The sequence below is a fragment of the Chiloscyllium plagiosum genome, chromosome 45, assembly GCF_004010195.1.
Source record: "Chiloscyllium plagiosum isolate BGI_BamShark_2017 chromosome 45, ASM401019v2, whole genome shotgun sequence".
Lineage (NCBI taxonomy): Eukaryota > Metazoa > Chordata > Chondrichthyes > Orectolobiformes > Hemiscylliidae > Chiloscyllium > Chiloscyllium plagiosum.
Window position 1 is genome coordinate 69,655 of NC_057754.1, and position 14,101 is coordinate 83,755.

General features: G+C 48.2%; 1 protein-coding gene across 3 annotated transcripts in view; it reads right to left on the minus strand.

Moving 5' to 3' along the window:
* Nucleotides 1-276: 276 nt before the first annotated feature.
* The window catches only part of LOC122543776 (protein phosphatase 1B-like), a 14,031-nt gene continuing 206 nt past the window's right edge, over nt 277-14,101 (minus strand). Inside the window, exons 1-7 of one of the 3 annotated variants that reach the window (XM_043682526.1) lie at nt 13,944-14,095; nt 11,051-11,323; nt 9,009-9,598; nt 5,419-5,536; nt 3,192-3,303; nt 2,320-2,374; nt 277-903 (exon numbers count right to left, since the gene is read on the minus strand). In XM_043682526.1, the coding sequence (XP_043538461.1) occupies nt 874-903; nt 2,320-2,374; nt 3,192-3,303; nt 5,419-5,536; nt 9,009-9,598; nt 11,051-11,309 (1,164 nt within the window). In that variant the 5' untranslated portion in view covers nt 11,310-11,323; nt 13,944-14,095 and the 3' untranslated portion in view covers nt 277-873. The other 2 variants (XM_043682528.1, XM_043682527.1) reach the window with 2 other exon arrangements.

Below are 14,101 nucleotides of genomic sequence, written 5' to 3' on the forward strand. Positions count from 1 at the left end.
GGGGAGCTCTGTACAGAGAGGGGAAGGGGCTGCAGTGTGAGGAGAGCTCTGTACAGAGAGGGAAAGGGGCTGCAATACGAGGAGAGCTCTGTACAGAGAGGGAAGATGCTGCAATGTGAGGGGAGCTCTGTACAGAGAGGGAAAGGGGCTGCAGTGTAAGGAGAGCTCTGTACAGAGGAGCGGGAAGGTGCTGCAGTGTGAGGAGAGCTTGGTATGGGGGTGGGGTAGGGGAGCTGCAGTGTGAGGAGAGCTTGGTATTGTGTGTGTGTGTGTGTGTGTGGTGGGGGGGGGGGGAAGCTGCAGTAGGAGGAGAGCTCTGTACAGAGAGGGAAAGGGGCTGCAGTGGGAGGAGAGCTCTGTCCCAAGTGGGAAGGGGTTGCGGTGGGAGGAGAGCTCTGTCCCAAGTGGGAAGGGGTTGCAGTAGGAGGAGAGCTCTGTACAGAGAGGGAAAGGGGCTGCAGTGGGAGGAGAGTTCTGACCCAAGTGGGAAGGGGCTGCAGTGGGAGGAGAGCTCTGTCCCAAGTGGGAAGGGGCTGCAGTGGGAGGAGAGCTCTGAACAGAGGAGGAGGGGAAGGGGCTGCAGTGGGTGGAGTGCTCTGTGCAGAGGGGGGAATGTGCTGCAGTGGGAGGAGCGCTGTGTCTGTACAGAGAGCGAAGGAGCTGCTGCACAAAAATGTAGAGGCTTCACTAAGACAAGGTAACAGCAACAATCTACAACGTCCTGAAGGTTCTGCAGGCGACTGGCAAATAAACACATCCAAATATATAAATATGTCACTCAAGAATTCTCATCAGCAATTTGCAAGTGTCCTTCAAACAAAGAATCCAGGGAGAGTGCTCTTCAGTCACACCCAGCTCATCTGGAATTTCACCTTACAATGTGGCATCGGGCTCCTGCAAATCCTAAAGAACCAAGAACAAAACAAATCAAATCAAACTGAACAAAGTGATGATTAAACTATACACAATGCACAAACCTATGCACTGATGTGTTGGTTTCCCCCTTCATTGATGATGGGCATATTTGTGCAGCCTCCTCCTCCAATGAGTTTTTTAATTGTCCACCACCATCGACCATCCAACACTGGATGTGGTAGGACTGCAGAGCTTAGATCTGATCCACTGGTTGTGGGATTTGTTAGCTCTGTCTATCACTTGCTGCTTCTGTTGTTTTGCATGCAAGTAGTCCTGTTTGGTAGCTTCACCAGGTTGACATCCCACTTTTAGGTATGCCTAGTGGTACTCTTGGCATGCCGTCCTGCACTTTCCATTGAACCAGGGTTGATTCCCTGGCTTGATGGTAATGGCTGAGTGGAGAATATGCCAGGCCATGAAGTTAGATTGTGTTGGGAGTATAATTCTACTGCTGTTGATAGCCCACAGTATCTCATTGATGCCAAGTCTTGAATCCCTCAATCTGTTTGCCACAAAACACGATGGAGGGTATTCTCAATATGAAGGCAGCACTTTGTCTCCACATGGACTGTGTGGTGATCACTTTTACTGATACTCTCATGCCCTGTTTCGCAGCTATGTCCTTTAGGACCTGACCAGCTCGATCAGTTGTACTGCTGCCAAGGCACTCTTGGTGAAATGCCTCACCCAGAGGACATTCTGGTCCTTGCCACTCTCAGTGCTTCCTCCAAGTGTTGTTCAACATGAAGCAGTACTGAGTCATCAGCCGAAGGAGGATGGTACGTGGTATTCTGCAGGAGGTTTCCCTGCCCATGTTTGATGTGAAGACTTGTGACCTCATGCAGTTAGAAGTCAATGTAGAGGACCCGCAGGGCAACTGTATGCTACTGTGCTCTGCTGGGACTGTTTTGTCAGTGAGAGTGGTGATGGTACTATCAGGGACATTGTCCGCAAGGTTTGATTCCATGAATATAACTATATTACACTGCTGCTTGACTAGTCTGTGTGACAGCTCTTCCAATGTTGGCACTAACTCCCAGATGTTAGTATGAAATCCTTTGCAGAACAGAAAGGACTGTTCTTGCTCTTGTCATTTCTGATGCCCTGATCAATGCATATTGTCTGTCTTGTTTCATTCCTTTTTTGAGACTTTTTAATGATTGATACAACTGAGTGACTTGCTCAGTCATTTCAGAGGATAGTTAAGAGTCAACCTCATTGCAGTGGCTCAGAAGTCACACGCAGGCCAGACCAGGTAAGGACAGAGCAAGTCACAATATCATGGTACCATTACCTCTTTTCTGTTCCTGCCATGGACAGAGACAGAACTAGGTAATCTGTAATGGGGCAAAAAGACATCTCCTACCCATATACAAACGTCATCAGTTATTTGTAAATATTCACCTCATCAGTGCTTGTAGGGGCCAGCCGATTGTAAACTGATTCGATTACATTCCGTCTGAGAGAACAAACATCAAAAAAAACTTATTTCAACAAAGTGTTTCTGAATCAGAAATAATGCAGAAGAAGCAAGTGATCAGTAACTCTATCAGAGTCACAGGTTCTCACTCCATAATCCCACAGCAACATAAAGCTACAAAGTCAGCGCCGCAGTGTCAGAGGGTCAGTACTGAGGGGGCACTGCACTGTCGTAGGGTCAGCACCACAGTGTCAGAGCGTCAGTGCTGAGGGAGCACCACACTGTCGGAGGGTCAGTGCTGAGGCAGTGGCGCACTGTCAGAGGGTCAGCAGTGAGGGAGTGCCGCACTGTCGGAGGGTCAGTGCTGAGGGAGCACCACACTGTCGGAGGGTCAGTGCTGAGGGAGTGCCGCACTGTCGGAGGGTCAGTGCTGAGGGAGCAGCACACTGTCGGAGGATCAGTGCTGAGGGAGTGCCGCACTGTCGGAGGGTCAGCAGTGAGGGAGTGCCGCACTGTCGGAGGGTCAGTGCTGAGGGAGTGCCGCACTGTCAGAGGGTCAGTGCTGAGGGAGCGCCAAACTGTTGGAGGGTCAGCATCACAGTGTCAGATGGTCAACACTGAGGGAGTGCCTGTCGGAGGGTCAGCACTGTACAGTCATAGGGTCAGTGCTGAGTGGAGTACCCACACAGTTGGAGGGTCAGTGCTGAGGGACCGTGCACTTTCAGAGGATTAATACTCGATCACCACTCTGTCAGTCATTGTGTTCGCTGGTGGGGGCTATCATGGGTGGTGTTACTGTCTGGGACAAAGGGGGTGGGGGCGGTAAAGAGACGCAGACACTCTGAGGGCTCCGTACTTGCTGATGAGGCCTCCTCCAGGTGGCAGGTTGGGAATGTTCTCGATGATCAGTGTATGCATTATGTCCAGTAACCCCAGAGGAGCATCCAGGCCAGACGTGGTCACCAACTCTGCAAGGAAAGAACAAAAAATACTGTGAACATCTTAGAAACAAATATAAAATGTTTGTGTTCATGAAGAGCTGAAATGAAGAAAGGGTGTGAAGAAGCAACATAATGTGGCCCACTCTGGTCAAGGATCAGGCTGTTCCTCTCGGAGATGAGGGAGACTTGAACTGGAGCTGAGGAATCAGCCAGCGAAGAAAGGGGCAGCTCCCAGCCTCAATATTTTGTTTCTATTTACTCAAAGGACATGGGGGGGGTCATTGACTGGGCCAACATTTATTTCCCATCCCTAACTGCCACATGAGAAGGTGGTGATGAGCTGCTTTCTTGAACCACTGCAGTCCATGTGCTGTCGGGGTACTCACAATGCCGTTAGGGAGGGAGTTCCAGGATTTTGTAGGAATGGTAATATATTTCCAAGTCAGGATTGTGAGTGGCTTGGATGAGAACTTGCAGATAGTGGTGTTTCCGTGTATCTGCTGCCCTTATCCTTTGAGATGGAAATGGTCATGGGTTTGGAAGGTAGAATCTATAGATGCTTGGTTAATGTCTGCAGTGTATCTTGTAAATAGTACTGCTGCTTGTGAGGGAGTGAATGTTTGTGGATATGATGCCAATCAAAATAGCTAAGTATAACTCTAATCAGTAGAGAATTTGCCCCCTGCTTCCCAGTGATTCCAGTTTTGTTCAGGGTCCTTGGTGCCCTACTCAGTCAAACGTGGCCTTGATTTCAAGGGCTGTCAATCTCACTTCAACTCTGAATTTTAGCTCTTTTGTCCATTTTCGAACCGAGGCTGTAATGAGGTCAGGAGCTGAATGGCCCTGGCAGAACCCAAACTGGGCATCACTGAGCAGGTGCTGCTTGATAGCACTGTTGATGACACCTTCCATCACGTTACTGATGGTTAAGAGTGGACTGATTGTTCTGCTTTTTGTGTAAAGGGCATACCTGGGCAAAATTTCCACATTGTCAGCTAGGTGCCCAGTATTGTTAAATTACAGATTGCAGTGAAACATTAAGATGACAAGGAAAGATCAGCTTTATTCCCTGACTGGATTTCCCGGTAATTTACAGCAGGGACTCTCTTATAAGGTGGAGTTTAGAATGAGGACCACAAGGTAAAATGTCCCAGGTTTAAATCCACCCCCAACACTGTCTTGAGGTCCAGGGGATTAAATAGAATACAGTCCATCACTGTGACAAATCTCACTCTTTGAATGATCACACAAGATCACAGTCAATATAGGGGTAACTGACACAGCCTCTAGTCTGTAATGTTAAAATATTAAATTGTACTGTCTCTCTGGACAGGAATGTAATTTTAAATGATTAAACTGTACTTTCTCCAAGAAGCTGAACATTCTGGAAGTGGGTGGGGGTGATATTCTGTCTCACAGATAGCATGCAGGAATGTGGATGACTTTCCATTGAAATCCACACTTCATCTGGGCAGCCATTTACTACTATTTTACTGCTATTATCAAATTGAACTCTCATTTAGTCCCTTCCATTCAGAAATGCTTTCATAGCCATTCTCCAGCCAATCAAATTCGTTTGCATGATCATTCCCTGATACCGAAGTATATCACACCAACATTGTCCGGAGAAATAGTGGAGCCAGAACTCATTTGCAGGGCTGCCCCGAAGTGAGGACATATCACACCTACATTGATTGTCTCGGGGAATAAAGGAGTCAGGAAATCATCTACACGATGATTCCCCAGGATTAGGGCATTTACATTATCTCTGAAGATGACCTCATCCTACCATTGTACCTGAGGTAACATGTGGTTATTGGGGAGAGGGGGGTTGACTAGAGTACCTGTGAGCATTATTAACTGACTTGTACAAAGGGGATGTATTTCCTTAGTTTGGGGCCTCTTTTGACTCGACTTCGCACACCTGCAAAGAGGGTCAAAGGGGTCACCTAGCTTGTACAGGCTTTAATAAACTTTAACTGTTTGCAGAAGTTAGTGTGTGTGAATTGCATCTTGTGCTTGAAACCTCGGGAAAAGAACCTAACAAGGCAATTCCCTCATCAATAGCTAAGATCTTTGAAGGTTTAACATGAAAGTGTCAGTCTCAAAAGGGCTCAGCCCAGCCTGCTTACAGCCTCTGACCTTTCACTCGTGCTTCCAGGTATCTGTCAAGCTCAGCCTCCCTCTGTTTTGCTTCCTCCGAAGGTCTTGGGGCGTTCTCAAAGCACACCAACTCGATGCTTATGTTGTCCCGGCTGCCCTGCATAAGATGAACACAAACAGGAGCCCTGAGTTCAACTAGCCTAAAGCACATCATTTCAATACCAAACTAGCAATTCAAAACATCACATGCACAAGACTAACAATAACATGCATTTCAAAAACACCTTGCAACATCTCAGAACACTGCAAAGATCTCTACCAGCAAATGAACACAATGTACACACATGAAAAGAACCCACAAGGAAACTGATTAATGAGGGAAGAAAAGACCAAAAGAACTGCACATTCTGGAAATCAGAGACAAAAACAGAAATTGCTGGAAAAGCTCAGCAGGTTTTGCAGCATCTGTGGAGAGAAAGCAGAGCTAACATTTCAGATCCAGTGACCCTTCATCAGAAATAATGCTGCTGGATCTGCTGAGTTTTTTCAGCAATTTCTGTTTTTGTTTCTGTTAATGTGACATATCTTGAGAGATAAAGATTGGCCAAATTCTTCCAAGTGCAAGATCTTCTCCCACCCAAAAAGAGGATAGACACAGCTTCAGTTTGATGTCCCAACAGAAGATAACGCCTCAGACAGGTGCAGCTCTCCCTCAGTGCAGACCCTATGAGAGTGTGGCATTCCCTTAGCACTGACACTCCGACATTACCCGCTCCCTCGGCACTGACCAGCCGTTGCAGCGCTCCCTCAGCACCAACCCTCCAAGAGTGCGGCACTCACTAAGCACTGACCCTCCGAGAGTGCAGTGCTCCCTCAGCACCAACCCTCCGACAGTGCGGCGCTCCCTCAGCGTTGATTCTCATGGCTGGTTGGTGGGATGATTACTGAATGGCAGAACTAGTGTGAGGGGCTGAATGGTCTCCTCCTTATTTTTATCAGGGAAGCAGATAGCAACACACCCAAAGGAATGTCTCTTATAATGGAGCCTCCAGTTCCCAGTGTCTCCACTCCTCCAGCCACTGTGTCAATGTCAGGATTGTACAATGTCTCCTGCTCTCAGATCCAGCCTCAGTGCTATAATGTTGGCTCCTCCTCTCCATCTATTAATGCTAGCAGGTCCTGACAATAAATCTGCTGCAAAGTGCACAGTGAGGGGCCCAGATTGTGGGAATAGGATTTGGCAAAGGGCCTGACTTGGTCACCTCACAATATCTGTCCATTGACTCACGGATGTTGGGTGTCACTGGCTAGGTTAGCATTTATTATCCACCCTTAATTGCCCTTGAGATAAAAGTGGTGAGCAACCTTCTTGAACCACTGCAGTCCATGTGCTGTAACAGACCACAATGTCCCTTTGGGAAGGAATTCCAGGATTTTGACCTCGTGACATTGAAGGAACAATGATATATTTCCAAGTCAGGATGATGAATGGCTTGGAGGGGAACTTGCAAGGGGTGGTGTTGCCATGTATCTGACGCCCTTGTCCTTCTAAATGGAAGTGGTCATGGTTTGGAAGGTGCTGGCTGAGGATCTTCTGTGCATTTCTGCAAGGCATCTTGGAGATGGTACACACTGCTGTTAGTGAGAGTCAATGGTGGGGGAATGGATATTTGTGGATGTAGTCGAGAGTATGTTGCTAGAAAAGCACAGCAAATCAGGCAGTATCTGAGCAGCAGGAAAATTGATGTCTCGGGCTGGAGCCCTTTGTGGATGTGGTACCAATCAAGCGGGGGCTGCTTTTTCCCGGATGGTGTCAAACTTCTTCAGTGTTGTTGGAGCTGCACTCATCCAGACAAGTGGGAAGTATTCCATCACACTGCTGACTTGTGCCTTGTACGTGATGGACACTCCCCTTTAGGAAGTCAGGAGGTGAGTTACTCATGGCAGGATTCCCAGCCTCTGACCTGCTGTTGTAGTCACTGTGTTCATATGGCTAATCCAGTTCCATTTCTGGTCAATGGTAACCCCCTGGATTTTTGTTGATAATGGGGAATTTTGTGATGGTAACACCATTGAATGTCAAGGGGCAGTGGTTGGATTGTCTCTTCTTGGTGATGGTCATAGCCTGGTGCAAATGTTACTGGCCACTTGTCAGCCAAATCTGGATACTGTCCAGGTTTTGCTGTATTTCCATATGGACTGCTTCAGAATCCGAGGAGGGGGCGAATGATGCTGAACAATGTGCAATCATCAGCCAACATCCCCACTTCTGACCTTATGATGGAGGGAAAGGCTTTGATGAAGCAACTGAAGATGGTTGGGCCTAGGACACTACCCTGAGGAGCTCCTGAAGAGATGTCTACTGAAATGACTAATCTCCAACAACCATAACCATCTTCATATGTGCCAAGTATGACTCCAACCAGAAAGTTTTCCTCCTGATTCCTATTGATTTGGTTTTGCTCGGGCTCCTTGAGGCTACACTCAGTCAAAAGCAGTCTTAATGTCATAGGCTGTCACAATCACCTCACTTCTGGAAATCAGCTTTTTTGTCCATATTTGAACCAAGGCTGTAATGAGATCAGGAGCTGTGAGGCCCTGGCAGAACCCAAACTGGGCGATACTGAGCAGGTTATTACTGATAAGATTCTGCTATGGAAATACCCAGGTAAATGACATCCATTAGTCATAGCTTTGACATTCTCTACAGTCTTTGAACTCAACTCAAAGTTCATTTCCACTGAACTCTTCATTACTTGAGTTATGCACAATTAATTCCCGCATTTGGCTTTATAGGAACAAATTTGCTGAAAAAAGTAGGGAAAATTTCAGCCTTAATCCTAACAAGCTCTAATATTCCTCTCATCAATTCATACCTGAGTGAGTCCGTGTATGTGTGGGAGCCCATACCCCAGTGAAAGTCTGTGTGTGAGAAAGCCCGTACCCCAGTGAGAATGTGTGTGTGTGAAAGCCCATACCCCACTGAGAGTCGGAGAGTGTGTGTATCTGTGTGCGGGACCCGTACCCCAGTGAGAGTCACTATGTGTGTGGCAACCCGTACCCTAGTGAGAGTCAGTGTGCGTGTGGCACCCTGTACCCCAGTGAGAGTCAGCGTGCATGTGGCACCCTGTACCCCAGTGACAGTCAGCATGTGCGTGGCACCCCATACCCCAGTGAGAGTCAGTGTCCATGTGGCACTCTGTACCCCAGTGAGTCAGCGTGCGTGTGGCAACCTGTAGCCCATTGAGAGTCAGTGTGTGTGTGGGACCTGCACACCAGTGAGGCACAGGTTCAGTTTGAAGTCTGTTTTGATTTTTGAGCATCAGTGTTAAAATGTCTGCAGGAAGTCTCGCTCTGTAATCTCTGACTAAGGGCTGACCCTCAGTGAGAAATGGGGCCTGACCCCATCCATACTGATGTTGTAGATTCAGGAGCCTGCCCTGCACATTGTCAAGGGCTGTGTCAGACACTATTGAGCAGGAGCTGAAAGGGGACGGTGTGTGCTCTGCATGAATGGAAGTTTTCAATCAGCAGGGTGTCTGCAGAGAACTATGTGCTAGCAATACTGAGTGGAGTCAGGGCCCTTTCATCCCTGGATAGAAATCAGAGTGTCACTCTCTCGATCTTACCTTATACAGGCAAGTGTCTGCTACTAGATTGCAAATCTGTTCCAGGTCATCAGTTAGCTCGAGTCTGGATCGGACAAAGGCGCACAGTTCCTCATTGCTCATTACATCCCAAATTCCATCGCAAGCCAAGATGACAAACTCATCATCCTGGGATCGCTCAATCACCATGACCTCTGGTTCTGGAGAGACCAGCTGCTCCGTGGGACCTTTCCCATGCACACACTTGTAGTCGTAATCCCCGAGTGCACGGGAAACAGCGAGTGAGCCATTGACCCGCTGAATCATGACACTGCCCCCTGCATTTTGGATCCTTTCCTTCTCACGTGGGTTACATGGCTTGTGGTCCTCAGTGGAGAAATGCACAGACTGACCCCGCTGCAGGACACCCCGGGAGTCTCCACAGTTTATAAAGTAGACGTGTGTGGGTGAGACCAGGAGAGCCACTGCTGTCGAGCCACTGCGATCCATGTCGTTGTTCCCTAGTTCTGAGTCATTTCGCATACGTTCATCAATGTTCAGGAATCCAGTCCTAATGGCACGTTTCACACTCTGGACAGCTGCTTGTGAATCACTGCCACCATCGATCATCCCTGCAAAATCCAGAGAAGGGGTCAGGCACAGTTCTGCAGAATTGTATCACCTTCTTTTATTCCTTCCCCTCTACCCAACCTTCTCCAGAAATATATTTGGGTGTCTCTAAATAAAATAATGGGGAGCAAACACAACTTACTGCAGCAAAGGGTAAATTTGGCTCAAGTTGGTCACACTCTCAGCTCCAGAAGGGTTTACTCCAGGTTTCCATTGAACAGCCTTGGGTTGTCAGATAATCTTCCACTCGGAGTCAGAGGGTGTGAGGTTTTCTCAGCACACCCTCCACAAACACGAGCACAATCTCCTGGCCAAAAGCCCTGGAGCAATGTGGGTTGGGTGTTAGCGTGGAGGCCAATGAAGGTCAGAAAGAGTGAGGAGCAGGAGGCACTGACATGCTGCAGTGTTCAGGGCAGAGGGGGGAATGATGATGGTGGTGGTGGTCAAAGTTGGGTTGGGGGTCTGGCCAGGATAGAAAATGCAGTCTTGCTATGCCCAGACCTGAATGGCCTACTGTAATTACTGTGGATCCATTCATTATCAATTTACTTGGAATTGAAAGGTAAGATCTCACATGCATAAAAAAAGTCATAAAGTTGAAACAGCTCAAGAGACCATTTCGCACACTGTACCAGTGCTAATCCACCATGAAGCAACCCATTCAGTCCAATTTCCTTGACCAGCTCATTGTTTATTTCCCACCAGCCAAGTCCACTGCTCTACTCTAGACTGTAAGTTTATTTTGATGAAACACCCATCCAATTTCTTTCTGAAGTAATTTACTTACTCAACTTCCATCACCCACAACAATGCTGTGGCCCACACCATTATGACTCACTGTATAAACAACATCTCTCTGTATTTCTCAAAGAACAAAGAAAATTTACAGCCCAGAAACAGGCCCTTTGGCCCTCCAAGCCTGAGCCGATTCAAATCCACTGTCTAGACCTGTCGCCCATTTCCTAAGTATCTGTATCCCTCTGCTCCCCACCTACTCATGCATCTGTCCAGATGCATCTTAAATGAATCTACTGTGCCTGTCTCTAATACCTCTGCTGGCAATGCGTTCCAGGCAACTAACACCCTCTGTGTAAAGTACTTGCTGCATGTATCCCCCTTAAACTTTTCACCTCTCACCTTGAAAGCGTGACCTCTCGTTATTGAATCCTTCACCCTTGTAAAAAGCTTATCTCTATCTACCTCTATTCTCACCTGAAACTAGAAATTTGTGTCCCCTCGTCTTTGAATCATCGAATGAGAACAGCTCACCACTGTCCACACAAACCAGTTATAATCTTGTACACCTTAATCAAATCTTTGTCAGTCTCCTTTGCCCAGGAAAATCCTGAACTCTTTGCTCCCTGAGCTGTGTGCTTTATTTTGCGCAGGGTTGGGTATGGTATATTATTAGCTAAGAAGGAGGGAGGATTTGATGTGTCCTATAAGAAGCTCACCTTTGAACTCCTGGTTGCTGGTTATGTGCTGGAGGAGGTTCTTGGCACAATATTTGGCAACCCCTGATCCTGCATGCCCATCATAGATGGCAAAAAAGGACCAGTTTTTCAGCTGGTCCTGTAACTCAGGCACAGCTGAGTGAGCATCCTCCATCTCCACGCGCCAGCCCTGCATGCTGCACAGCCCATAGCGAATCCCATTCCCTTCACCATGATCATTTTGTTTCTCTGTTTTGGGGTGGTCCAGAAATGCCCCCATCTTGGATCAGTTACCTGCAAATTTCAAAATATAAAATAAGTGACAGCAGGCATTAGGCAAGAGCCAAACTGGATCATGCCAAATACATAGCAAAAGACAAGAGCACTGACTTTCATACTTAGATGTGCAGGAAGAGCACCCACCACACCCACCCCAAAACCACCCACAGCCAGGATCCTCTGTGGGTTACAACTGACTTAACACTTAATGGGTCAAAATGAGAACCACATTGTTGGACAATCAGTGCTGGGGGAGCGCCGCACTGTCGGACAGTTATAGAGTCATAGAGATGTACAGCATGGAAACAGACCCTTCCATCCAACTCATCCGTGTTGACCAGACATACTAACCTAACCAATTCTAACCAGATATCCTAATCTAATTCTAGACAGTCTGGAACTCCCTCAGCACTGACCCTACAACAGTGTGGCACTCCCTCAGCACTGACCCTACAACAGTGCAGCACTCCCTCAGCACTGATCCTCCAACAGTGTGGCATTCCCTCAACACTGACCCTCCGACAGTGTGGCACTCCCTCAGCACTGACCCTCCGACAGTGTGGCACTTCCTCAGCATTGACCCTCCAACAGTGTGGCACTCTCTCAGCACTGACCCATTTGCTGGCAGTTGACCCATATTCCTCTAAACATTCATATACCCATCCAGATGCCTTTTAAATGCTGTAATTGTACCAGCCTCCACCACTTCCTCTGGCAGTTCAATCTGTACACACACCACCCTCTGCATGAAAAAGTTGCCACTTAGGTCCCTTTTATATCTTTCCCCTCTCACCCTAAACTTATGCCCTCTAGGTCTGGACTCTGCCAACCCAGGGAAAAGACCTAGTCCATTTATCTTATCCATGCCCCTCATGATTTTATCAACATCTATAAGGTCACCCCTCAGCCTCCGACGCTCCAGGGAGGACAGCCTCAGCCTTTTCAACCCCTCCCTATAGCTCAAATCCTCCAACCCTGGCAACATCCTTGTAAAACTTTTCTGAACCCTTTCAAGTTTCACAATATCTTTCCGATAGGAAGGAGACCAGAATTGCACACACTATTCCAACAGAGGCCTAACCAATGTCCTGTACAGCCGCAATATGACCCCCCAACTCCTGTACTTAATACTCTGACCAATAAAGGAAAGCATACCAAATGCCGCCTTCACTATCCTATCTAGCTGCGACTCCACTTTCAAGGAGCTATGAACCTGCACTCTTTGTTCAGCAACAGTCCCCAGGACCTGACCATTAAGTGTACAAGTACTGCTCTGATTTGCTTTTCCAAAACGCAGCACCTCACATTTACCTAAATTAAACCCAATGTGCCACTCCTCAGCCCATTGGCCTGTCTGATCAAGATCCCGTTGTATGGTGAGTTAATCTTCTTCGCTGTCCACTACACCTCCAATTTTGGGGTCACCTGCAAGCTTACTAACTATACCTCTTATGTTCACATCCACTTCATTTATATAAATGATGAAAAGTAGTGGAGCCAGCACCAATCCTTGTGGCACACCATTGGTCACAGGCCTCCAGTCTGAAAAGCAACTGTCCACCACTACCCTCTGTCTTCTACCTTTGAGTCAGTTCTGTATCCAAATGGCTAGTTCTCCGTATTCCATGAGATCTAACCTTGCTAACCAGTCTCTCAGGAGGAACCTTGTCAAACGCCTTGCTGATGTCCATATAGATCACGTCCATTGCCCTCATCAATCCTCTTTGTTACCTCTTTAAAAAACTCAGCTGCAATGTTGGATGGTCAGCACTGAGGGCGTTCGGACTGTTGGGGGGAATGCAACTTGATTAGGTTAGGATATCTGGTTGGCATGGACGAATAGGACCAAAGGGTCTGTTTCCATGCTGTACATCTCTGTGATTCTGAGTGCCACACTGTCGGAAGGTCAGTGCTGAGGGAACGCTGCACAGTTGGAAGGTCAGCATCAACGGGGCGCCACTCTGTCAGAGGGTCAGTGCTGAGGAAATGCTGCGTCATTGGAGGGTCTGTGCTGAGGGAGTGCTGCACTGTCCGAGGGTCAGTGCTGAGGGAGCGCTGCACTGTCCGAGGGTCAGTGCTGAGGGGGTGCTGCACTGTCCGAAGGTCAGTGCTGAGAGAGCACCACACTGTTGGAGTGTCAGTACTGAGGGAGCGTTGCACTGTCAGGGGGTCAGTGCTGATGGAGCATGCACCATTACAGGGTCAGTGTTGAGGTGCTGCCACAATGTCAGAGGGTCAGTACTGAGAGAGTGCCAAGCCATCGGAGGGTCAGTGCTGAGGGGGGACCACTCTGTCAGAGGGTCAATGCTGAGAGAGTGCCACACTGTGGATAAAGGAATGAGGGCAAGGAGAGGGGTAAATGGGGATGAGGACAGGACTGGGGTGAGGGATCTGAGGGGAGGGGATGGCAGCCAGCAGGCTGAGAGAGAAAACTAGGGGGTGAGGGGCTAGATTTTGGAACGGGTGTAAGAACTGAAATAGTTTGGGCACAAGGGACCGAGCTTAAACCACACCTTAAAAAGTTTCGCGGGGCTTTTGGAAGACGAAGGCCGGACTAAACAATAAATAGGAAGTTTGTTCAGAGCCCAGTTTCCACCTCCAGCCGGTCCTACCCTGACCCTTCTGATCTACTTACCCCTGGAGGTGAGGAGCTAAAGACGAGCTGCGTTATTTCAGCTGCGAACTGTTTGTTGCCCTGCACATCCCCTTTTGCTGGTGCCTGTGAAATGCGGCTCTTACCCCCTCGGTGACCCTGTTCCGGGGCAGCTCGGAGCCGCTCCCCCCCCCCCCCCC